The sequence below is a fragment of the Aspergillus nomiae genome (assembly GCF_001204775.2).
Source record: "Aspergillus nomiae NRRL 13137 chromosome Unknown contig00003, whole genome shotgun sequence".
NCBI classification, from domain to species: Eukaryota; Fungi; Ascomycota; class Eurotiomycetes; order Eurotiales; family Aspergillaceae; genus Aspergillus; species Aspergillus nomiae.
In genome coordinates, this window is record NW_015378058.1 from 192,150 (window position 1) to 215,617 (window position 23,468).

General features: G+C 49.6%; 4 protein-coding genes across 4 annotated transcripts; 2 read left to right on the forward strand and 2 right to left on the reverse strand.

The window, feature by feature from the left end:
* Positions 1-434: 434 nt before the first annotated feature.
* Positions 435-1,911, forward strand: ANOM_000462 (salicylate 1-monooxygenase SalA; the record flags this gene model as incomplete). Its single annotated transcript, XM_015545720.1, has 2 exons — positions 435-1,044; positions 1,097-1,911. The coding sequence occupies 2 exons, from the start codon at positions 435-437 to the stop codon at positions 1,909-1,911; spliced, it is 1,425 nt and encodes a 474-aa protein (XP_015412348.1).
* A 391-nt stretch (positions 1,912-2,302) lies between these two features.
* On the reverse strand, positions 2,303-8,711 carry ANOM_000463 (sterigmatocystin biosynthesis fatty acid synthase subunit beta; the record flags this gene model as incomplete). The annotated part of the gene is made up of 4 exons (XM_015545721.1): positions 2,303-2,737; positions 2,795-2,910; positions 2,963-3,454; positions 3,506-8,711. 4 exons carry the CDS (start codon positions 8,709-8,711, stop codon positions 2,303-2,305), a joined length of 6,249 nt encoding a protein of 2,082 aa, XP_015412347.1.
* Positions 8,712-9,691: 980 nt separating this feature from the next.
* On the forward strand, positions 9,692-14,986 carry ANOM_000464 (3-oxoacyl-synthase; the record flags this gene model as incomplete). The annotated part of the gene is made up of 4 exons (XM_015545722.1): positions 9,692-10,064; positions 10,111-11,140; positions 11,295-14,826; positions 14,873-14,986. 4 exons carry the CDS (start codon positions 9,692-9,694, stop codon positions 14,984-14,986), a joined length of 5,049 nt encoding a protein of 1,682 aa, XP_015412342.1.
* A 258-nt stretch (positions 14,987-15,244) lies between these two features.
* Positions 15,245-22,775, reverse strand: ags3 (alpha-1,3-glucan synthase Ags3; the record flags this gene model as incomplete). The annotated part of the gene is made up of 4 exons (XM_015545723.1): positions 15,245-15,447; positions 15,504-22,130; positions 22,185-22,359; positions 22,457-22,775. The coding sequence occupies 4 exons, from the start codon at positions 22,773-22,775 to the stop codon at positions 15,399-15,401; spliced, it is 7,170 nt and encodes a 2,389-aa protein (XP_015412341.1). The 3' UTR covers positions 15,245-15,398.
* Positions 22,776-23,468: the final 693 nt, after the last annotated feature.

Here is a 23,468-nt window from a genome sequence, read left to right on the forward strand (position 1 = left end):
GGGTACACAACGTATGTCTGTATGGCCGACGCTCTATTGTTAGTCGCGGGATATAGGATGGACGATGAAAGAGTTGATCATAATGCCAAGTTGAGATCGAAAATGACTAAGGGAAGCCATGATATCAAACCCTCTCATTAACCTGCAGTTCATCCCTCAGGGGTCTAAGCTTATGCACCTTCGATGGGTTCAATACGCCGTAGATTTACGCCGAGACAATCAAATGATGCCCTCAATAGCTAGGTCTTGTAGCGTAGCAGTCTGACGCCCAGACCCCCATAGCTAGTCAGCGCATGGAATGTCCAGTTGCTTCAGCTAACCTATCCAGAATGTAAAGCTCAATCCATACCAACATAGCACACTGAGTCCCTCTTCTCCTAGTAGAGACTAAGAATAGACGACCCTTCAACTAAAAGAACAATCCATCAAGCAATATGCTCACCAGCATCCTATCGCGCCTACGCCCATCATGGCTCCCTCCGTTCCAAACAAACCCAACCCCAACAACCAGCCAGGATCCCGAAGCCCCACCCCTCGACATCGAAGATGAGCCCCTCGAAGTAGCCATCATAGGCTGCGGCATCATCGGAGCAATCCTTGCCCTCGGCCTCCTGGCCAAAAATATCAAGGTAACAGTGTACGAGCAAGCCCGGAGTCCCCCTGAGACCGGCGCAGGAATCGCCTTCACGGCCAATGCCCGACGGTGCATGTCAATGATCGACCAACGTATCGTCGACTGTGTGGCCGCCGTGGCTACGACAAACGGGGACCCAAGTAATCCGAACAATAATATGCACTTCGTTGATGGGTATAATCATGACCCGGATGGTCTGGATGATATGACCTGGAAGAAGCTCTATGCGTTGGCGACAGGGCCGAAGGGGTTTGAGGGGTGTCATCGGGCGCATTTCCTGGAGGAAGTTATCAGGCTTATTCCCGGGGGTGTGGTGAAGTTAGGGAAGAGGCTGGACCGGGTGGAGGATTATGGGGTGGGCAAGGTTTTATTGAGGTTTTGCGATGGGAGTGTTGGGAGGGCGGATGCTGGTGAGTTTGCATCAGTCTCAGGCCTTGAGCTTTGGTGTTGATATAGGTCCAGTTATCGGATGCGATGGGATCAAGTCTCGTGTGCGCGAGCTCATCCTGGGCGAAGGTAATCCCGCCTCCTATCCGCATTATACACACAAGGTGGCCTATCGAGGGCTAGTCCCCATGCAAGAAGCGACCGCTCGACTGGGTCACTACCGCGCGCACAACCAGCATATGTATGGCGGTCCGAACGCGCACGTCCTTCACTTTCCTGTTGCCAAGCAGACTCTAATGAACGTGGTGGCCTTCGTCACGGACCCCAATGACTGGCCTCTCGACCGCAGTATGTCGCAGCTGGCGACTAAAGATGAAGTGGCTGGTGCCTTTGCGGATTGGGGCCCGACAGTGAGAGCTATCATCGATCTACTGCCTGTTGAGTTGGAGAAATGGGGTGTTTTCGATTCTCTGGAATACCCTGCGCCGACTTACTCGCATGGACGTGTGTGTATCGCTGGTGATGCGGCTCATGCGTCGTCGCCGCATCATGGAGCCGGTGCTGGGATTGGGATTGAGGATGGATTGGCGTTGACTGTTTTGTTGGACATGGTGCAATCACGTATTAAGACTCCAGGCGGACGGAAGACTGTGGCTCTCCAGGCCGCGTTTGCGGCGTTCAGTGCGGTGCGTCGTGAGCGGTCTCAATGGTTGGTGAGAAGTAGTCGTGAAGCTTGTGAGATCTATGAGTGGAATTATCCGCACTGTGGCTCGGATATGGACAAGGGGTATGATGACATCAAACGGCGGTCTCATAAGATCTGGCATTTTGATATCGATGGTATGTTGAGACAATTGGAAGTAGAGTATAGAAGACATTTCGGAGCGTGATGAAACTCCAAGAATTGAGGAAATGGAATAGAAATTATACATGATTTTCGCTTCACCACTTCTTTTTTACATGGTCGCAGAATTCTTGCATTTTGTGGAAGCATCTCGTATGTACTACTGATCCAGTTATATATTTATATTTCATGCATAACGAGGGTAACAACTACAATGCAAAACGGAAGCAATTACCTGGTTTTTTTCTTCATAGTAACTCTAGAGCTATCTATGCAACAGCAAGGCCTGAGTTTGGCTTTATAGAGGCGTAGGTGTAGTATTGGACAAAAATGAACTCATTGAGGCGTGCCACGAAGGAATTTGAGGAAATCAGGAGACAAAGGAAAACAAGATACCCAAGGCCTTAGCGTGATGCCTTGACGGTATACAAAGCATGTTAACTTATGCCCAGGATTTTTCCTAGGACCGGACTCTGCGTGAGGTCGAAAGCCTGTCTGATATATTTCTCGTCTAACGAAAACGGTTGCGCCATCAGGTTAGGAATATATTTCCCCTCTAGCTCCTCTGCATCTATATTTCCCGCTAGAAGTCCTGGCCGGAGTAGACATTGTCGGAACATGTCCACTGTTGAGCGCAGATGACTGGAATGGAAAGGCACGTCGATGCCTTGCAGGGGAATCGTTGCTTGGCCGCGCTGCAGTTCAATTGGTAGAGGAAGGGTCTTGGCATGATGCAGGAGGTCGCGGATCACTCGGTGGAGCTCCGTCGTAGACGCGTCGGTGGAGTCCATCATCTCCTGAACTTGCTTTGCTCCACTGTGGCACTGTGCGATATGGTCCATCAGTTTGCCGAGGACGTAAAGATTGGTTAACTGGGGATCGCCATGTTAGAGTCGAGCGAATCATCGGGGAAAATGATGGCAATTTACCGTGCCCGAACAGACATACTGCTCCCCATCCACGTTCAAATTCACGATCTCCAACAATTGCCGGCTCTCAGCAGCAATCGTGCGAACCACGGTGCTCAATGAAGCTTGATCAAAAACTGGGTTGGTCAGCTCTCCCCGTGGCCAGATACCACATTATGCACAAAGTACCTACATTTACCCACACGTTCTGGATTCGCAGCCACCATACCATACGTGGCGCTCTCTCCACGATCTCGTTCCACCGACGCTGCATCATCAACCCCCGGTAGAAAGCTAATTCTACGAGGGCAAGAGTTGGTATAAACTTTGACAGTGCAGAAAGTGCCCCGTATTCCCCCAAGGAATGTCCGGCATATACCGCCTCGCGTGATACATAGCCTTTGGCACGCATTTCTGCAAAAGCTGCCGCTTCGAACAGAAGAATCGTCGGTTGTGCAAATTGTGTCGAATACAAGAGCCCCCTAGGATCATGGAATGTGTAAGACGCCGACTCTGCTGTGAGCCCCGCCAGAACTGGCTCTTGCACTCGGTCACCATTAGGAAGCACTCTTTCCGCTGTGATGGAGAGGTAATTTCCGCGGATCTTCCGGCCATGTTTGCCCCCAAAGCGAATGGTGAGAGTCTTTGGGTTGTTCCTGGCGATGTCCAGAACAGACCAGCCTATTCATTTCGTAAGTGGAACCGTGCGGACAAGCACAGTATGAAACATACCATAAGCGTTGTATATATGCGCATCAATCTCGTCCCACAACTCCTTGGCACTTGAGCTCCTATTGTATAACTCCATACCCATACCTCTACTTTGACTACCTTGACCAGTGAAGAGGTACGCTATTGCAGGCTGTTCCACTTCGGCCTCCGCAGTCATCACCTTCTCTCCGTTCCCAGTTCGGCATGCTTCTATAACAAATCGCATTCTCCCTTCAACCATTCCCACATGCTCTAGTCGTACTGCCAACCTCTCTGAAGGCATTACCATTCCCAAAAACTCAGTGGAAAAACTTCTCAGGCGTGCCCGATCACTCTTCAAGACCAAGTGCTCAAGAACCGCAGTTACAATCGCTGATGTGCACATGCCATGGGACAACGTGCCCGGCAGTTGGGCAAAGTTAGCAAAGATGGTTGAGACATGAATAGGATTGAAATCTAGAGACACCTCAGCGTAGTCCTGGTTACTGGCAGGCATTTGAATTTCAAATGACGATGGGCCCGACCAGCCAGGGCTCCCAAAGTTTATTCTGCCTCCTTGTGCAGTCCCTTTGCGTTCAAGGAATTCTGAAACCGGGTTTCCATGACAGTCATCACATACGAAATGAACATCTCCTATATGTTCGAATTTGTAGCCTGTCCGGCAATGTACCTGGCCAGTGACTCGAAGTTTTGTACGCGCGTTTTCCTTATACGTAACGTGACTCTCGACATTGAAAACCACTGTCTTGCCTACCAGCGAAGGTAGAGCGGCGACTGGATGAAACCACATTCGCTCTTTTAGCACCATCTCCTCTGACCTCGATTGCACGTTTACCGCCCAATCGCATAACTTTGTTTTTCGAAAGGTGTTTTTGACATTGCGAAATGAACCTCGGAAAAGAAACGTTGACGTTACTGTCAACACATGCTTCCCAGAGCGAATAATCCGCGCTTCTATAACCACAACCTTGCCTGAATCCTCTATATAGACAGCCTGAACCTGAGATTGGGAGCTGACTGTTTCACCCAACCTGAGAGGCCTGACGCCATGAGTGTATGCAGTCGTGTTAGATCGATGAACTAGACGAAGTAAATCACCTTCAATATCCATGAGAAGAAGGGGACGGCATATGACGTCCCAAGCGATAATAATGCCAACGCTAATAGGCAAAATTTCTGAATCTGATGACACGATCCGATGGTCGGGAAACGCTGCACCGACGGTCAAGGCCAACCCCTCGAACCGCTCGCGGGCCAGCTTCATTGGATGCCCGTCAAATAGACTGTACAGACCAATATTGCTGGCTGTGGTCTTACTAAGCCAGATTGCACTATAGAATGACTTGATACGCTCGTTCCGGCCTTCCATGATCTCGCTCAGTCTGAAGGGAGCCCTGCTAGGATCAAATTCGTACAGTAACTGCAAATTCTGTGCTTTGTATGGAGGATGAAGTTCGACAATAACCTCCGCCCCATTCTGACATGTGATTGTCATCGAAGATTTGATGTCCAGACTGTCTTGAGCCACCACAGATATCTCTAACCGAGCGGGATTGTACTGGATAGCGGATTTAGGGTATTTCTCGACATACTCGCGAAAAGGATTCTTTTGCCGCAGTCGGCCCTGCAAGACAAATTTATCTTCCAGAACTGCCCGTACCCAAGCGGGAATGTTTCGATCGGGACTGTAAGGCAATGTCAATGAACACACGCATGGATCATCACTGGCGTCCGAGAGTGTTGTGGAGCATGGAGTAGAGATTTCCTCCATAAAAGAGTCCTTAGTACCGGGCGAGACTGTGGACCAGGAATCTGGTGTAACTAAGCCACTATCAATCCCGATAGTCAATTCCTCTGCACACATATCTCGTTGGAAGCGGTCGCTGAGAGAAAATAGCAGAGTATCCAGAATCTCCTTTGCCGATTCTCCTCGATCACATGAAAACTGCGCTGCCACAGGGCCCTGAAGAATGCATACTCGGCCTGGATCATGACCAATCACAGCGTCAATATCCTCCGATTGCCATAGCGAGTCCTTCTTGAAATAGTACTCAAAATCGTCGTTCAGGGTGGGTATGAAGTTGACAGGCTTTTGATTTTCCTTTTTGGTTTGCATGAGGAAGAACGAGACATCCTCCGGATTCAAGACTTCTGAAACTGCAGCGGGACACGCAGTGCTAAACACACGAGCAAAGCGGGTTGGGTGAAGCTCAAGTAATTCTCGAGAAAGATGCTCTGAATTATTCAACTCAGCTGGCAAGCGTTCGAAGGTACGGGCGGCGAATGCGAATGTGAAATCCACATAAGTCGAGTCGATCCAACGCTTTTGATGACCAATATACATTAGTTCCACCAGCCGATTTATTACCTCAGTGTAGGTCATTTCGTTCAAGTCGATTACAGCCCCTTGTGAGTTGCGACCAAACCATGGCTTCGCAAAGTCGGCATTCAACCGATGAATTATCATAAGACGATGTTTGGTCAAATATGTGACACGGTCTTGCCGGGGGAGACTGAAAACAGTCTTATCCATTTCAGCCCACAGGCGCACGCCCCTAGTTGCTATTTTATGTATTGGCTCGCCCATTTCCGACTGCACTGTAATTATTCCCCCAGCAGGCCCAGCATATGTCTTTTCCCAGTCATTGTCGTCCAATCCGGGTGTCGACGTGATGACATCTTTGACGGCTTTGCTTGTATGAGCCTCATTCGCAACCATCATGCAAGTACCCAAAAGTACTCCATCAAATGGCATGGACGCATATCCCATCGGAACTGACCATAAGCCTGTAAGGTATGGATAGATGCTACCGCTGCTACCGAACCCACTGCCAGCCACCAAATAAATGTTCGATTGTTGCCGTATTAGTCCGTACATATTCAGCATGACAGCATGGAAGTCTTCACGAGAGTGATGCCCTCCTCCACGACCACCAGTCCATTGAAGGATAACTGGAAAGTCGGGGTGAGCCCTGGCGATACTAATCACATCCCGGATGGCCGCCATTGACCCAGGCTTGAAACCGATATGTCTCAAATTTAGCGTCTGTATGTACTCTGTGATGACTTCTAGCGAAGGGACACCGGCTCCAAAAGTCAAGCCGTCGATTACGACACCATCATGCGATAAGCGACGTAAAAGTGGGATCTGCCATCTGACAGCACGAGGGTTGGCGTAAATCAAGTTACAGGAGATGCCTTGTCCGGCGGGAATATTCTTGACTAACTGATCGATGGCTGACGCCATGCGGTCGGCACTATGGTAACCTCCACCGGCCAGCTCGACGTGATAACCTGCATTCATGATGGCTGCAACAAAGTCCCAATGCATCGTAGTGGGTGTCATACCAGCAACCATAATTGGAGGGGCACCCAAAAGCTGCGTGAGACGTGTTTCAATCTTAATCTTTGTTCCCGGGGCTAGTCGTGGTTGGAAGCGCTGGCCCCAAGTTTGGAGCCTAGTCGCGGAATCAAGTAACAAGGGAGAGAATAGATCCTTCATGGTTCCCACCTCGGGATCCCGGGAATCGAGATCAGACCCTTGAATTACGCGAATCCCCTGACCCTCTTTAACCTTCTTCACCAATGAACCAAGACCACCCCGGTCAAAAACAATAATGTGTGACACAGGAGGACGGCGAGCACTGATGTTGGGTGAACAGGCCATTGCAGCACGCCAGTCGCAGATGTCATGGGCAATAGCATCAAACGCCAAATGCAGGATATTCCCATCATAAGCACGGAGATCATGACCAGTCCTAGTGTCGAATACCGGGATGGCTAGTTGCTGGGGGAGGATCCGTCTTTCTGAAAATCGTTTTCTCAAGGATTCTACAGCAGGACGAAGATATGGCGTATGGAAAGGTGTGCTGATTGGCAGGAAGTTAAGCTGGAGAAATGGCCTTCTGCTGCTGAATGGGATTTGGCTCCGATTTATGGCAGAGGTACTAACCTCTTGAAGGTAGCTCCTAAGATGTAATAATGATGAATTTGGACCGGCAACAACGAATTGATCTTGAGCATTTGCCAACGCCAGATACAACTTCGAATCTTGGCTCAAGTGACGGTTCATGTGGGCCAGTATATCCTCAACTTGGCATCGTGTTGCCCCTCGAATACTGAGCATGTATAGATGGGTGTCGAGATCCACGTCATTTTCTTCACTTCTCGTGGACCTTCTAGGGATTGTAATTTGGGGCGCGCAATTATGACACTCCCATCCCAACCAGAACAAGACATCCACTAATAAGCTGCTATTGTCGTAAAGCGACTCCCATGTGTCCGATATGGCAACAACAATTGATACCAAAAGACCCTGAGAATGCCCCGTGGTGGCAGAAAGCAGTGTTCGCAGCTTTCCGGGCGATATCCCTAGTATCCGGCAAGTAACGATGTATCGAGCGAGACTCAACAATCCGATCACAGGTACGCTAACAGGGGCACTGGCCACGAAAGCACTATTAGGTACCACAGCGGCGTCGGCCATCCAAGCCTCGATGTCCAAGTATCGTCGCTGATAGTATGAGCGACACTTTGGCAAGCGGGACAGCTCGGCAAGTCTAGACCCCATTCTTCGTAGAAAGTCCTGGAGTATCGACTGGTATGTGTTGTACAGTTCGGAAAGCTCCTTCACACACGTAGGACTCGCATCCCCCTGGCCTCCAAACAGTGCCATTACTTGAAACTGACTGGTCTCAACATTGTGGAAAAATCTACTTCTGGTGTAGACCACACCCTCAACACCATCCTCAACCCCGTTTTCCTGTTTAAGATCGACAGCATGATAGTATATACGCAACCACCGCTGTCGTTTCTCTGATCTCGACGTTACCTCCGCGATGAGAGAATGAATGTCTATTCTTCCAAGAAATTCATTGTCGAATGCCTCCAAGAGCACCGCCCAAGCTGCACCCGTTATCTCTTTCTGAAGGAGGAGGAATTCGATATAGGCTAGCGCCAATTCGACAGGGTGCTTGATATCGTCGGTGCCAGACAGTGAGATTGAGCGAAGAAACGCATCTCTCTGTAGGGCATGGAAGGAAGAGAAGGTACTTGGAACGGTGAGAGAAAGAATTATGTCCCTATGCTGAAATTCCACGTTGAAACTGATACTGGAAGACGATAGGACGGTGTGGCGCATTAAGGGAGGCTCTATGGCGGCAGTTGCTGCGGAGTCAGGTGACAGGGGAGCAGTCATCTCCTCCATCATCTTTACCCTTGTATCCATCTCCTTTCCACACGATCTGTCGGCGTAAATGTTCGATCGATGTATTATCGCCTATTGCCACAATTATACCGCCCTTGCCCTACCGGAGCAACACATGAAAAAGGCTCGTGCACGGCATGGAAAGATGAGACTAAGGCAATTATATCTGCGATACTGGAATGGATAAGCCCGCTACCAATTTGTCAATGGACCTGATTTTGGTGAGTTTATACCTACACGTTCGGCAGTGTGTTGAATAAATGAATCAATTGCAGTTTGAAATCAGTCCATGAGGGTGCGGAGATTCCCCTGGCTGTGGAAGAATGTCAACCGTAGTAGAGAAGCTCCAGTTGATATAACTTGCTCTCTCACTCGCCGCCGGAGTTTCACAGACGGAGTTTTTCTTTGTATCACCCACTTCACACTATTGCCCGTATCTTTAAGAATATCCATGCTTTATCTGTGTATCAATCGCATTGGAGTAGGTATATCTACGAGTCAGGCCGAAAGATCAAAATTCACTGGAACAGTTGAATCCTGCCCTGAAGCGATGCTCATTGTCGAGCTATGAGAGCCACTCGTATGGGAAATTAGTTATACTCTGTTCTATCCTACATGGGAAGTCTGTGTTTATCCTGTGGAACTAGAGACTGCTGGTTTTGAGACTGGTCCTGTGTGTCGACCCTTTCGCTATGATCAAGCACTCGAATATGATCATGGATCCGATGTCAGCTGGGCACTGTCAGAAGAAAGATAGAAATCAATTAGCATTTAAATTGCTTATAGAGCTGCTCTCGTGAGTTCTCCAACTGATCTAGTTTTCTGTTTATACTAAGTGGGCAGATATCAACTAGCATATCCTGTACGGTGGTAAGTCTAGTCAGCGTTTAGTGCTGTCCCATGCTGATTTTCCTAGGATCGAAACTCAACATGAATTGATTACTGGCTGCCCTCCAATATGCCGCTTCGTTGAAATCGGTCCGCGTACTACACTTGCCACTATGGCCAGAAAATCCGCTACTAGATACTACAAGTCTTATGCGACTTCGCAATGGTCGCATCTACAGTTTCTCTCCTATCAGGACAACAAAGACGAGATCTTGTATAATTATTCAACCTCTAATCCATGGTCGGACAAGAAAGATAGGGCAGGACAGTTGACTTCTCACGATGTATCTTTGCTACCTTTGTCCCCTGGCTCTCAACGGGAACCACAACAATGTGTTCCGCCTAAAGCGCCTCTCTCAAAGTCTTCACCCAGTCTTGACGTGGCTCTATCAAGTAGCCATATTGTCCTTGCTATGACAGCTCAAAAACTACGACGACCGTTTGATAAAGTTTCCATGGGAAGGACTATCCGCGAATTATCCGGTGGTATGGCTATGCTCGTTCAACCAATGAATTGTGGCTAACTAACTAGGCAAATCCACACTACAAAATGAGCTAGTAGGAGACTTTGTCGCTGAATTTGGCAAGGTGCCAGAGGAAGCTGAAGATATGACCCTGGTTGCATTGGGAGAAGCGCTGGAAGGTGCTTTTGTCGGAAAGCCAGCCAATCAGATGACCACTCTAATTGCTAGGTTAATATCAAGAAAGATGCCCGCTGGATTTAACCAAAACTCCATGCAGGATTACATATGCTCTCGCTGGGGCTTTTCCAAGACACACTGTCTTGTTCCCATCTGCCTTGCGACTACTATTGAGCCGCCCGCCCGTTTAGCAAATGCAGATGCTGCACAGGCGTATCTTGATGAGTTAGTCAGCCGGTACGCGCTGTTTCAAGGGATTTCTCTGGCTTCTGCCGATGGCCTATATAGCGACAGGAGCGAAGCTATGCCGCCTCCTGGGGGCTTTTCGAACCAGGAGATCCTTTATAAAGAGCAGCACAGCTATCACCGTAAGCATTTTGATAAACTTGCGAAGTATCTGCAGATAGACCTCGAAGCTTCAGAACAATCGCCGCTGGACACAACTTATCAAGAAACATTAAAGAGGTGGAACGCTGAATTTGATGACCAGTTTTGTCAAGGTATAGAGTCAATCTTTAATACCAGCCAGTCTCGAAACTACGACTCTTGGTGGAACTGGGCGAGAGAAGGACTTATACAATGGTTACACCAAATTGCTTCAGGCCAGGTAGAGGCGGCTCTGCCAACGAAAGGCAACCACCTACGCAGGATGCTGAACCGGTGGGATGCGACGTGTAGTAACATTATCGAGGCAATTATCAAACCGCCCCACCCTATTTTATGTCCAAACCAGACGATTTATCCTTGTTCAGATGTCTCACTTGTGCTAAAAGAGGTTCTTCGTTTAGGAAACCTTGCTCTGGCAAGTGATCCCATTTATATCTACTCATCGCCAGCCTTAGGCCCGCAAACCACAGTCAGCAGCTCAGGCCAACTGGACTATATGGAGATAGCCCGGAAAGCGTCTTCCTATCCGGACGTGTACGCCGAGGACGTTTATGTGCCGATGACCTCAAAAAAGAATTCCTTTTGTTCATCTTAAGTCTCGAAAAAATGAAAGTGGGTGGGAATATGACGTGGACGCTACCAGGATATTCCATTCAGTTCTAGGCACCGGAACTACTACTGGCTTCAGCTATGCCAGCAAGACTGTTTTAGTAACAGGGGCTGGCCCTAACTCAATTGGAGCACAGGTCGTCCAGGGCCTTTTATGTGGTGGTGCTCAGGTGGTCGTCACCACAAGTCGGACTATCTCGGAAAGCGCGAGCTTTTATCAAAATATATACCGTCAGTATGGCGCTAGAGGAGCGTCCTTGACAGTCCTTCCAATGAACCAGGCGAGCAAACGGGATTGTGAATACCTGATTGAGCATATATATGGTGTTAATTCCCCTATAGGCGGCGACCTAGACTATGTCATACCATTTGCTGCTGTTCCCCAAGCGGGTGAATTGGATGCATTGGGAAGTCATCAGGAGCTAGCACTTAGGACTATGCTGGTCAATCTCCTACGGACCATCGGATTTATTCGGCAGCAAAAGGAGAAACGACGCATTAGCTGTCGGCCAACAACGATTGTTCTGCCCATGTCATGTAACGAAGGCTCCTTTGGCGGTGATGGCTTGTATGCGGAGTCAAAAGCTGGTTTGAAGACGCTCCTGAACCGCTTCCACTCTGAAGGCTGGTCAAGTTGCATCACCATTTGTGCAGCAGTTATGGGTTGGACAAGAGGCACCGGTCTTATGCGCTCGTCCAACTTTATAGCAGAAGAAGTGGAGAAGCTGGGTGTTGTTACGTTCACACAGGCTGAAATGGCATTTAACATCCTCGCGTTGATGACACCTGAAATCACTATACTTGCTGAGCAAGCTCCAGTTTACGCAGATCTCACCGGAGGGTTGGGTAAAATGTGGGACATCAAAGACCATATTTCAGCAAGTCGTAAGCGTCTTGCCGAAGAGGCGCAGATACAGAAGGCCCTGCATGAAGAAGACGCCCATCATTATTCAGTGCTCTTCGGACCACAAAAGCAGCAGCCAGGAAACTCTGGGCTTAATATTAGCAGGCGGCGCGCCTTTCTCAAACTTCCATTTCCATCTCTACAACTCTATGATGACTTGGCAGTGAGCTTGCCCAATCTTAAAGGGATGATAGATCTCTCGCGTACTGTCGTCGTGGTAGGGTTTTCAGAGCTCGGGCCCTGGGGAAATTCACGCACTCGGTGGGAGATGGAACACCAAGGCCGGTTTAGCTTGGAAGGCTACATAGAAATGGCGTGGATAATGGGATTAATAAATCACATTGATGGCGATTGGAAAGGCCGATCTTACGTTGGCTGGGTCGATGCAGAGACACAGGAGCCAATACATGATCATGATATTCCCCAAAGATATCATGAGTACATAATGTCAAACGCGGGTCTACGTCTTATTGAGCCGGGGGGCGTTGACACATACATTCCCTCTCAGAAAGAATTCTTGCAGGAAGTGGCTGTCGAAGAGGACCTTCCACCTTTTGAATGTTCAAAAACATCCGCAGAAGCCTTCAAACTACGGCACGGCAGTAATATCACGCTGCAGCCTATTACAGGGTCTGATAACTATCGTGTGTTTCTCAAGAAGGGTGCAGTTCTACTGATTCCCAAAACAGTCCCCTTCCATCAGTCCGTAGCAGGGGTAGTCCCTACTGGCTGGGACGCTTTACGTTATGGCATTCCTGAAGAGATCGTACAACAGGTCGATAAAACCACACTATACGCTCTTTGCTGTGTCTCAGAAGCTTTTCTATCTGCTGGTATCAGCGATCCGTACGATATCTACCAACACATTCATGTTTCTGAGCTAGCAAACTGTTTGGGTACAGGAGGCGGGCCCATGAAGATCATTCAGAATATGTATCGGGATCGATTTCTCGATCGTCAAGTACGGGGCGATATCATACTGGAACACTTCCTGAACACAATGGGTGCATGGGTCAACATGTTGCTCTTGTCTGCTTCCGGGCCCCTTAAGACCCCCGTCGGTGCATGTGCTACCGCCTTAGAATCCTTAGATATTGGCTGCGATGCTATTATTTCCGGCAAGTGCAAGGTAGCTATAGTTGGTGGCTGTGATGACTATCGCGAGGAGCTATCGTTTGAGTTTGATAGTATTAAAGCTACAGCCAACTGTGCAGAGGAGCTGTCCAGAGGAAGACTTCCCAGTGAGATATCTCGTCCAACAGCCAGCTCACGCAGTGGTTTCGCTGAGTCCGCCGGCTGTGGTGTACAACTCTTAATGAATGCTGAACTGGCCCTCAAGTTGGGCCTGCCAATACACGGAGTTGTCGCGTATTGCCAGATGGCTAGTGACCAGGTCGGCCGCTCCATCCCTGCTCCTGGCAAAGGCATTCTAACTGCCGCGCGTGAGAGTCACGAGGCTAAAGTATCTCCAATGTTAGATTTTGGTTTCCGTCGCGTAGGCTTCGATGAGGAGGTGGCGGATGTCGAGCAAAGGTTTGTCAGTGGACAGCTCAGGAAAGCACAGGGTTCAGGCACCCCCGAGGAAGCAGCAGAACAATTCAGGAGACTGAGAGTTCGCGATGCCCAATATCGCTGGGCTCACGACATTCGTCTCCAAGACCCATCAATATCTCCACTCAGGGCAGCCTTAGCCACTTGGGGCCTAGGAATTGACGATATTGGTGTCGTCTCGACGCATGGAACATCAACCAAGGCAAATGACATCAATGAAGGCGAAGTGATCAACGCCCAAATGGAACATCTGGGCCGCCGCAAGGGAAATCCATTGCTCTGTGTATGCCAGAAGTCATTAACCGGGCATCCAAAGGCCGCAGCGGGGGCGTGGCAGCTGAATGGTTGCATGCAGATATTGCAGGGTGGAATAGTTCCAGGAAACCGAAACGCAGACAATATTGACCAGCAATTGCGACAATTTGAACATTTGGTATACCCTATGGAGTCAATCCAGACAACAGGGGTCAAGGCAACCATGATAACGTCTTTCGGTTTCGGGCAGAAAGGTGCCATCGCCATTATTGTAGCACCTAGCTACCTTTTTGCGTCCATCTCTGCGTCAATGTATGAGAAATACAGTATGAGAGTGACGCAACGACAGCGAGCTGCTAATCCAATGTTTGTCTCTCGCATACTAAATAACCGTATCGTGCAAGTAAAGAGCCTCCCACCATGGGAGAACCGAGACGCGACGGAAAAGGTCTTTCTGGACCCAGGCAGCTGTCGGCAAGATGACCAGACGCAGCTTACTAACGAAGCACATGCTAGCCCGTCGAGTTCGATCAACGTTATCGCCGATCACACCTCGCGCACAGTCGAGAACCAGGATGAAGGAAACGCCCTATCTTGCCTTGTTGAAGGCATGCTCGTAGAAGCAGTCGGGAGATCCAAAGGCACTTCACCCCCAAGCGTGGGAGTTGATGTAGAAGAAATCGCCAGCATCAGTATTGAGAACGAGGCGTTCTTAAAGCGCAACTTCACTATGGCTGAACGTGAGTATTGTTCGAAGGCCACCAATCCTCAGGCCTCGTTTGCAGGTCGATGGAGTGCCAAGGAGGCAGTGTTCAAAAGTCTTCAGACTTCCTCCTCGGGACCCGGGGCTGCAATGCACGAGATTGAGGTCCTCAACCACTGTGGCATCCCTAAAATCACCGTAAGTTTTGTTATCTTTCCGATGTGGACGTGCTGACGCTTTTTAGCTTCATGGGCAAGTCAAGGATATCGCCCAAGCCAAGGGGATAGATAGTGTTGAGATAAGTATCAGTCATTCAACCAATGCAGCTGTTGCAATTGCTGTGGCCGTGAAAGGTTGATAGAAGCGCATTCAATGTATCTTCTGGTGGATGATACAAGAAGATTAGTTAGAACTTGATTTCGTAGCATTGATAGTTTTTATGCCAAACAGCTATTCTATGACCACATCTGCAAAGTAGCTTCATCACATTTATTAATCATAATACTCTACTTACTCAACAGTTACAGTCCAATATTAAGAATATTTATTTACTCCAGCCATCTATGTACCTCTAACCACAACACCAAAAATATACATAAATACATTAAGATCTCGAGTCTTCATATCATAACGAACACCCGCAATGCCAGTAAAGATGGCAATCAACAAACATGCCGGCCATGAAGAGATGGTAGACAGGTATCTCGGCAAAGGAGATCGCTGGTCAAGTAACATCGCATCAATCGCCAATCCGAACCAACAAGCAAGCCTTAAGGCCTATTAAGCTGCTCACGACGATAGAACAAAAGGAAGCCCCAACTACAACCCGCATTAGTAATGAGTTTCATGAAAGGGGGGTGAATGCAAAGGCTTACCTAGCCAGAAGCTGGAAGAAGAGCGCAATCCAGAACCACGCATTTCCAACTGTATCTAGAGAGGTGCCCACGTTCGGAGAGATACTCGCGGGACCGAGCTTGTTCGGCGCGAATCCACGTGCGCAGATCGTGGCGATGGATCCGAGAGCCTGTGCGGCCAACAGGACGAAGCAAACGTGCACTCGTGTCAGGGTTTGCAGGAGGATCATACCCAGACCGACTTGCTGGATTTCGTCGAGGACGCCGAGCCAGAGCCAGACGCATCTCGACACCAGGGCACCGGATGTTAGGCTTCCGGCCCACGGCAGGTAGTAGCCTATGTTGGAAGTTCCCCACCATGTCTGGGCCCAGCGCGGTGCGCCGAGACTCAGGCCGAAGACGGGGAGAATCCAGCTGTGCTCCTTGGACAGAGCGCGGAAGATGATGAGGATAAGTACCCAGAGTATGACGAAGAAGAAGATGACCAAGATTACGATCTCCCATGTTTTGGCGTGTTGAGAGGTCCAGAGGAATGACCAGTTGCGACCGAATGCTGCGGAGAGGAACCAGTTCTGAACAATTACCATGAAGAAGAACCAGAGGACGATGCGGCGGCGGAAGAGGGACGTGTAGAAGAAGAGAATCCTACCAGGGGATTGGCGGTAGTATTTTGGTAGGCCGAGTGCGAGGAGCACGCCGACTATGAAACATAGCGCGGCAATGGGCATCACCACAGCTGTGAGTCTCCATGAGTTCAGGGCAGCGGTGGACACGCCTCCCACTTCTGCCTCAGTCACCTTGGAACTCCAGTACCATAAGGCGACGGTGTAGAGCTGCTGAATTCCTTGAATGAGACTTGCGCGGAACATCCAATCCTTTATAGGTACGGCACCCTGGTCACCAAAGTTGAGGGCGAAGAAGAGCGATCCGCTAGAGGACGCGGCAGAGTAGACACCCGCAGCAACATTCTGGGCCCAGGCTCGACCAAGGGGTGTGAGAGCGAATGGAGAGACACCAATGATAATGAAGGCCATGCAGTATATGAACCAGGGGAGAGTGAGAACGATTACTGACGGGAAGCGATAGAAGAGGAGCCACCAACAGATAGAGGAAATACAGTAGATCGCTGCGATAATGTACAACTTGGTTGCCGTTTCTCCTACCTGGCCGACCAACAGGGTCATTTGAGCGGAGTTGGTCGCGATGATTTGTCCAAGACCCAGGAATAGAGCGTAAACAGGCCATTTCCCGAGGCGCCGTCTCATGAATCTCTGAATAGCGATAGGCCGCTTGTATCCCAGGCGAGAGAGCCATTGGTCGATCTCATCTGGATCATTCGAGTCCGAACCTCCATTGGCACTGGGGTACGAGGCACGGTTATCTTGAGTGTCCGAGTTCGTGTCAGATCCTGCACGATCATCGGGCTGCTTCTTTAGCTGTGCATCGTTGTACATGTCGTAGAATTTACGCTCGCTCTTCATTAGGTAGGTCTCGATACAGCAGTCTGTCATTGAGTTCTTCTTGTTCAAGTCGTTGAGGATCTCTTCGAAGCGTCGCGTGAAGTGGCGTGTGCTGTCTGTAAAGGTTGGGTCAACCTTTTGCAGCTCGAAAACTGGCTGGTTGTGGTCCGCCACGACTGAAGGCAAGGAAAGCATGGAGACATTGCGGGAATGAGAGAAAGGAGTATTTCCACCGGAACCCAATGCGAACTGGAATGGGTATTGAGGCAACCCCGGGGTTCCCGGCATGGGAGAAGAAGCCCGCGACATGTTGTTTGGTGAGCCTGGCACTGACATGTAAGAAGATCCTTGAGGACCAGCGAGCGAGTGAGTACTGTTGTTCGTGTGGGCGGTTCCGATATCCTGGGATCCCAGAGTGTTGTTCACTGCAGCCATAGCCTCCTCAGGGGAAATATAGTTCACCTGCGGCGTAGCGGTGCCGTCTTCATCGGCATCCGTGTTCTCACCATCCAACTCCTCGCCGAGAATCTGGCTCTCGCGCGGTGGGCTCTTGCCGAGGCGTTTCCTGCCCTGACCAGGTCCAGATCGCCGACCGAGAGAGAGTTTGCGGCCTAGACTACTGTTCCTGCTGCCATCAGCTCCCTCTAACTGCAATTCAGTAAATCGAGACTGGCCGGGCGTCAAAAGCTTTCCTGGCGGCGTATCCAGCCCCTCTGTTATCGGCTGGGTAGGTCCTGGAAGGCCCAGCGTAGACATCCGCATGCTTTGCGTCTCCCAGTAGTTCTGCGACTCTGGCATCGGGCCTGTCACGGTGTTCTTGTTCTTTGTGTGATGGATTTGGATCGCCGTTCGCTGCAAGGCTTCGAGCTTCTGGATCCATTCAAGAACAGGGAAATGCTGCCTGACTGAATTGGCGCGCATCTCCTCCCGAGTTTCCTGTGATGAGTCCAAAGCTTGTTTGATAGCAGTCTTCAACTGGTGCAAAAGATGGCGGGTTGCGTCGGACTCCACGGTGTACCACCAACCAGGCATTTGGCCTAAGCCTCCGATGCGAGAGCCGATTCCCAGTGCACCTTTACGACCGAATTCCACAGCAACCAACCCAAATGGCTCGTCTCTGGAGGGGATCAGGGCGAAGTCAGCACCGGAAAACACATATGGAGGCAGAACGGTGAACTCTGGCTTAGAGAACACGCGACCAGGGAACATTTCCATGATGCGCTCCAGCTTTGTTGCGGCCAGCCGACCGTAGAGATCGACAATAGGTCCAACGCAGATCAATTGTACGTGGGGTCTGGCGGATAATACTGCTGGCATGACATCTGCAATCAAATCCACACCCTTCTGCTTCGACCATCGTCCAACGAACACTAGTAAGTCAGCGTTGCGGTCTTCATTCAGACCAGCCCACTTTTGCGCCTGTAGCTTGTCATTGATTCGTTCTTCGTAGGACTGGATTGGGACTTCGGTATCTGGGTTATTTGCTATATCTCCTGTGTCGGAGGGATCTGGGTTTGGAAGACTGCCAATCTTTTCAAGACTCCAGAAAATCGGGTATCTAGCCCATGAGCGCTTTCCATACTTCTTGGAAACACCTACCGCGCCAAAGCCGCGTTGGTAAAATCGCACATAGCTAGCACCGGTGTGAAGAAGGTTGAAAACGTTTCCAAATTGACTGTACTTGGTTGCAGTTTCGACGGGGAGGTTGAAGACCGAACAAACTTCCTTTTTCTCCTGGGGATTTCTCAGGGGCCAGAGGCCCTGGAATTCAGCATTATGCAAGGACAAGCACACTGGGATAGTACGCGTAGGTAACAAATACAGCGGTGCTAAACAACCATGGAAATCGTTGATATGATAAAGGTCGATGGAAGGGAATCGCTTGATAGTTTCTGCGATACACTGATTCCATGCCGAATAGTAAATTGCACTGTCAAGATCGTCCATGCGAGGAGGATACGGCTCTGCTTTAGTTTGCTGCCGGAAAACGGGAGCATCAAGCAGGACATAGGTGATGTTCTCAACTATATGGTATTGCACATTGATAAAGTAGGGCTTGTCTAGGATACTGACCACGAAAGGCTCAGATGGCGTGTCCTGAGGATATTCAATGTCACCAACACAAGGAACGACCCAGATAAGGTTTTGATGCTTCAGATTCTGGGACATAAGTTGTGCCATAACTCCTAGACCGCCGATCTTGACCTTGACCTTCCAGTCTTCGATGTTGTATTCCATAGTGGCGATCAACACTGTACGTCGTTGCTCCGGGGCTCCCGCGAGAGCAACGTCCATCGGTACATCCTTATCAGATATTGACTTATCCGAGTCGTCATCGCCGGAGAACTTTTCTCTGACCCTCCGCCAAAACAGAAGCGGTAGCTTATCTTCTTTAGCCACGTCACCATCGGTATTGAGCTTAACGCGGTAGAATGTCCTGATGAAGATGAAGATACCAGCAAACCCCATGAGAATTGGGAGGACCCAGAGAAGAATGTATAGCACGAGCTGAGCCCATCCAGATCCGACTGGAAGCATCTCATATCTCAGATTGGCGTCATTGAGAGTGATGGTCCAGCCAAGGTGCGGGAATGGAGGCAACTGCGTGATATTGATCACGTTGGATGAGAGGTAAGACGGAGGAAGTTTCTGAACTACAGATGAGTTGTCGACATCGCCATAGACCTCTGTAACGTCGGGCCGCCCATCCTTTAACATGCCCCACACACTCATCTGTCCTATAGCTGGCCACTCGTAAACGAAATCGTACTTCCAACGGTGCTCCTTGGTATCATATCTCATCTTGTTATCCAGTCCCGCATCGTAACCATATTGATTGAACGGACCGTTCCAAAAGAGGTTAGGGAATCTTCGAGCAACGCCATTCTCCCAGCCATGATCACCTTCCTGGATGTAATCACTACTAGCGGTGAGCCTTGAAAAGTACTGTACGCGGATATGGGTTCCCTTCCACTTCTGGGCGTCCGTTCCGGTCCACTCTGGAAAGCTGACGAGAGTGTTATCACCGGTATACGTTGTCCAGTTGGACCAGTTGAGGCCAAAATCAGTCGAGTAGCGGAATTGGTCAGCTCCAGCGGCGTCATGCTGAATATAGATGCTGCCGTTGTCGGATTTCTGTACAAGGCTGGTGGTATAATTGGCCAGGGGGGATAAGAGAGGATTATTTTGACTTCCCACACGGAACAAGAACTGATCAACCGCATCAGTATGAACTCCAGATGTCGTGGAAACGTTCTTGACTGTTAGTTGATGGATTCCATGGTGGACATTTTTTAGCTTGGCGGACCATGTCCAAACAGTTGGGATCTCCCCGATAAAGTTATCACTGCTCGTCCTTGCGGATATCTTGTTGCAGGACACGCTGGATGTGTCAAGGGAGGCGGTGATTCCCTTCACTGTCGTTGAGTTCAGAGAGATCGCATCAGCTATCTTGTCACAGTCCATCTCTTTGGAGTATCCGAGCTGAATGTCAACAGTTTGGCCACTATCGTCCGTAGACAACAATCGGGCGTCGTGGCCAGGAACGAACTCAGTGACGGTAGGGCCTGGCTCAACAAAGCTGTCGGCCTCCACATAAGCCCGGTATTCCCATGGAAGCAACTTCATACTGCGAATGCATCCATAGGTCTCTGTGCTGTTGTGGACTGCAACTTCGCCCGGGCCATCTTCCAAAGTAAGCTCATCGTAAGGGTAGAAGAGATTCTTCAGCTTCATTCCCGACTTGAAGGGGGACAACAAGGCAGTATCTTTCTTCTTGCAATCACCACCGTAGGTTTCGGTCTTGTTCGCATTATGATACACAAGCCATAGATTCTGACTGTTCTTGCTTGCCTCCTTCTGCACGCCAGGAATGTAGCTCCGCAACACCGACCATAGACCAGTCACAGTCGGAGTATCCGTTGAACCAGGAAGGTACACATCCTTTGTCAGCTGAGAAAGCGTCTGAAGATAAAACCCATCATTTGCTACCGGATACTGCTCGCGAATTTCGAACATGCGCTTCATGATATTGCGCAGCGGGTGTGCCGGGTTCCGCTGATCATACGTAACGGTGATATCTTCGCAGCCGTGTAAACCCTTCTCATTAGGGAAATCGTAGAATTTGGATGTGTTTAAAGTCATGCAGCCATGAGTCCACCATGCAGTCTGATACGTCATTGGCTGCCGGCCAAACAAGTAGTTAGAGGCAGTGGACTCAAATACATACATCGCCTGCTCTTCACCCCACAAGATCAGAGGAATTCCAGGGAGCTCCAGGGTGACGATGTAAAGACCAAGAAGGTATTTCTCGGTGCCATTCTTGATTGCTGGCCAGCGAAAGTTGTCCTGGTTAGAGACACCATACATGTGCCTCGGGTCTACTTCGCCCGTGTATGCATTGAGGAAATCGTTGCTCACGAGCATCCCATTCCAGGCCTCGATAAAATCAGTCGGCAAGTCAAAGCCAGCCACTAAATTACCATCCATTCCCAGAAAACGAGTCATCGAACGGTAGATCGTGTAGTGAAATGCGGCTGAGTCCAACGCCTGGTAGCCATCATCTCTGAGGAAATATCCGTCCGAGCTATTCTTCAGCTTAGCACCCGCATCTGCAGATTCTGGCTGCTGATCTGGCTGACGACCCCGTCCAAGGTAGAGACTGCCAAAGGTATTTCCTGAAGTGATCTCGCCGGGAAGGAAAAAATTATGCTTGCCGTATTTCTTTGCACATTCACGGTAGACTGCGGTTATTTCACTTAGGGGCTCGAGGGTTGTCTGGACAGCTTTATCGAAACGAAAACCATCGATATCTAGACTAGCAATCTGAATACAGGAATGCTTGGTGATGACATCACGGATAGGCTTGTGCCATTCGCGCAGACGATCTTGCACCGAGGCGAACTTGGTAAGTTGGCGTTTCCAGTCAGGAAAGTTACCGAACGCTTCCAGTTCTCCAAATTGATCGAAATCGCTGTTGTAACACCCTTTCAGCTCCTCGACACCACCTGATGTCAATGGATAGCCAGTCTCATTCCAGAATTTCGGGAAGTTGCAGGTTTCATTGTACTCATTACTGAATTTGAAATCGGCGTACTGTCTATCTGAGATCCATTGGACTTCATACTCATGTGATTGAAAATCGGCTGAATCGTTGAGATGTCCTTTGAAACCAATCAGGTTGCTCATTCTGCATATTCCTGTCAATGCCTATTGATCCGAGGCATCTGGGACATATACTTACGTTGCCAGTGTATTATCCATGATCACATACATATCACGTTTGTGGATCTCGGTGATGGTCCGTCTCCAATCCTCGAGTGTGCCATGGTGCATGTCGAGCAAAGTGGTGTCAACCGGGGAGTAGCATCGTAGGCCCAGGGAAGATTCATCAAGTACGTTCCAGCGAAGTAAATACCCTATTACGGTAAGCATAAGACACCAAGATCGAATCACAATAGGTTCAACACACCTTGAACCCCATGCCCCTTATATAATCTAGCGTATCAATTAAACCAACCAGATCGCCCCCATGGCGCATTTGGTTCGAGCCCACCACATGCTCAAAGGCAGTGCCGTTAATGTCATCATTCTTCGGGTCACCGTTAGCGATGCGGTCCAAAAAGATTGTATAGATGGGGAAGCGCCAGTTATCGGGCGAGGGGTGATATTCATGATCCGGCCATTCTCCCCAATAGTCGATGGGCGCTTCCGCGGTTTTGTTTTCATTCAAGTTATAGTCAACGAGCGACTCGGTGTAAGGCCAGCTTAAGGCGGTAGTGCTCAGCAGCGATAGGATAATAATCGCTGAGCGCTGCATCACCGTGAGGAACATCCCGGCAGTGGCCTGCTACCGACAACTGCGCGACTCAAGCTCTCGATAATTGCAAACGGAATAATCCTACATGCCCTGGGAGTGGTTAAAAACAAGGGAAAGCAAAACGAAGGAACGAGCGACCTGTCGACTCGAAAAAGCAGCTGCAAAAGCTTTCGTAAAGAAGGCTTGAAACTATCAGGCCAGGAAGGCTGGGGATAAAAATGGGCCATGGACTTCTACCATGGCCATTACGACTTCTACTATAGACCCACTCCTCGCCTGCTGATAGATGACATGGAACCATCCATTATCTACCTTTCACCCGTGGTGGGGTACCGACTTTTCTCACTTGATACCACATGTTTCCTATCCCAGTATGGTTTCTGCCCTGAAGGCCCACGGCTGAATCACCGCTATGCTATTATTGTAGTCTGGTCGAAGCTGCAGTCCAAGCCACCAGTTCGTTGATTATCGCTGGGGCGCAGACTTTTCATGATTGGGATAGTCTTTCATATGGCGTGACGCCGCACCAGCACGAAGAAGCAGCGGCAACGTTGACGGTTTGCCATCCACCTCAGTCCCCAGTTCATAGGGTCCGGAAGAGGCGAGATGCGTAGTGCGCCTGGTGGAGTCTGTTTGCTTCAGATTTTCTATTAAAGAAGGAAAAAAAATGTTGAGGTAGCGCCAGCGGAGCCCGATAGTGTGTGAGGA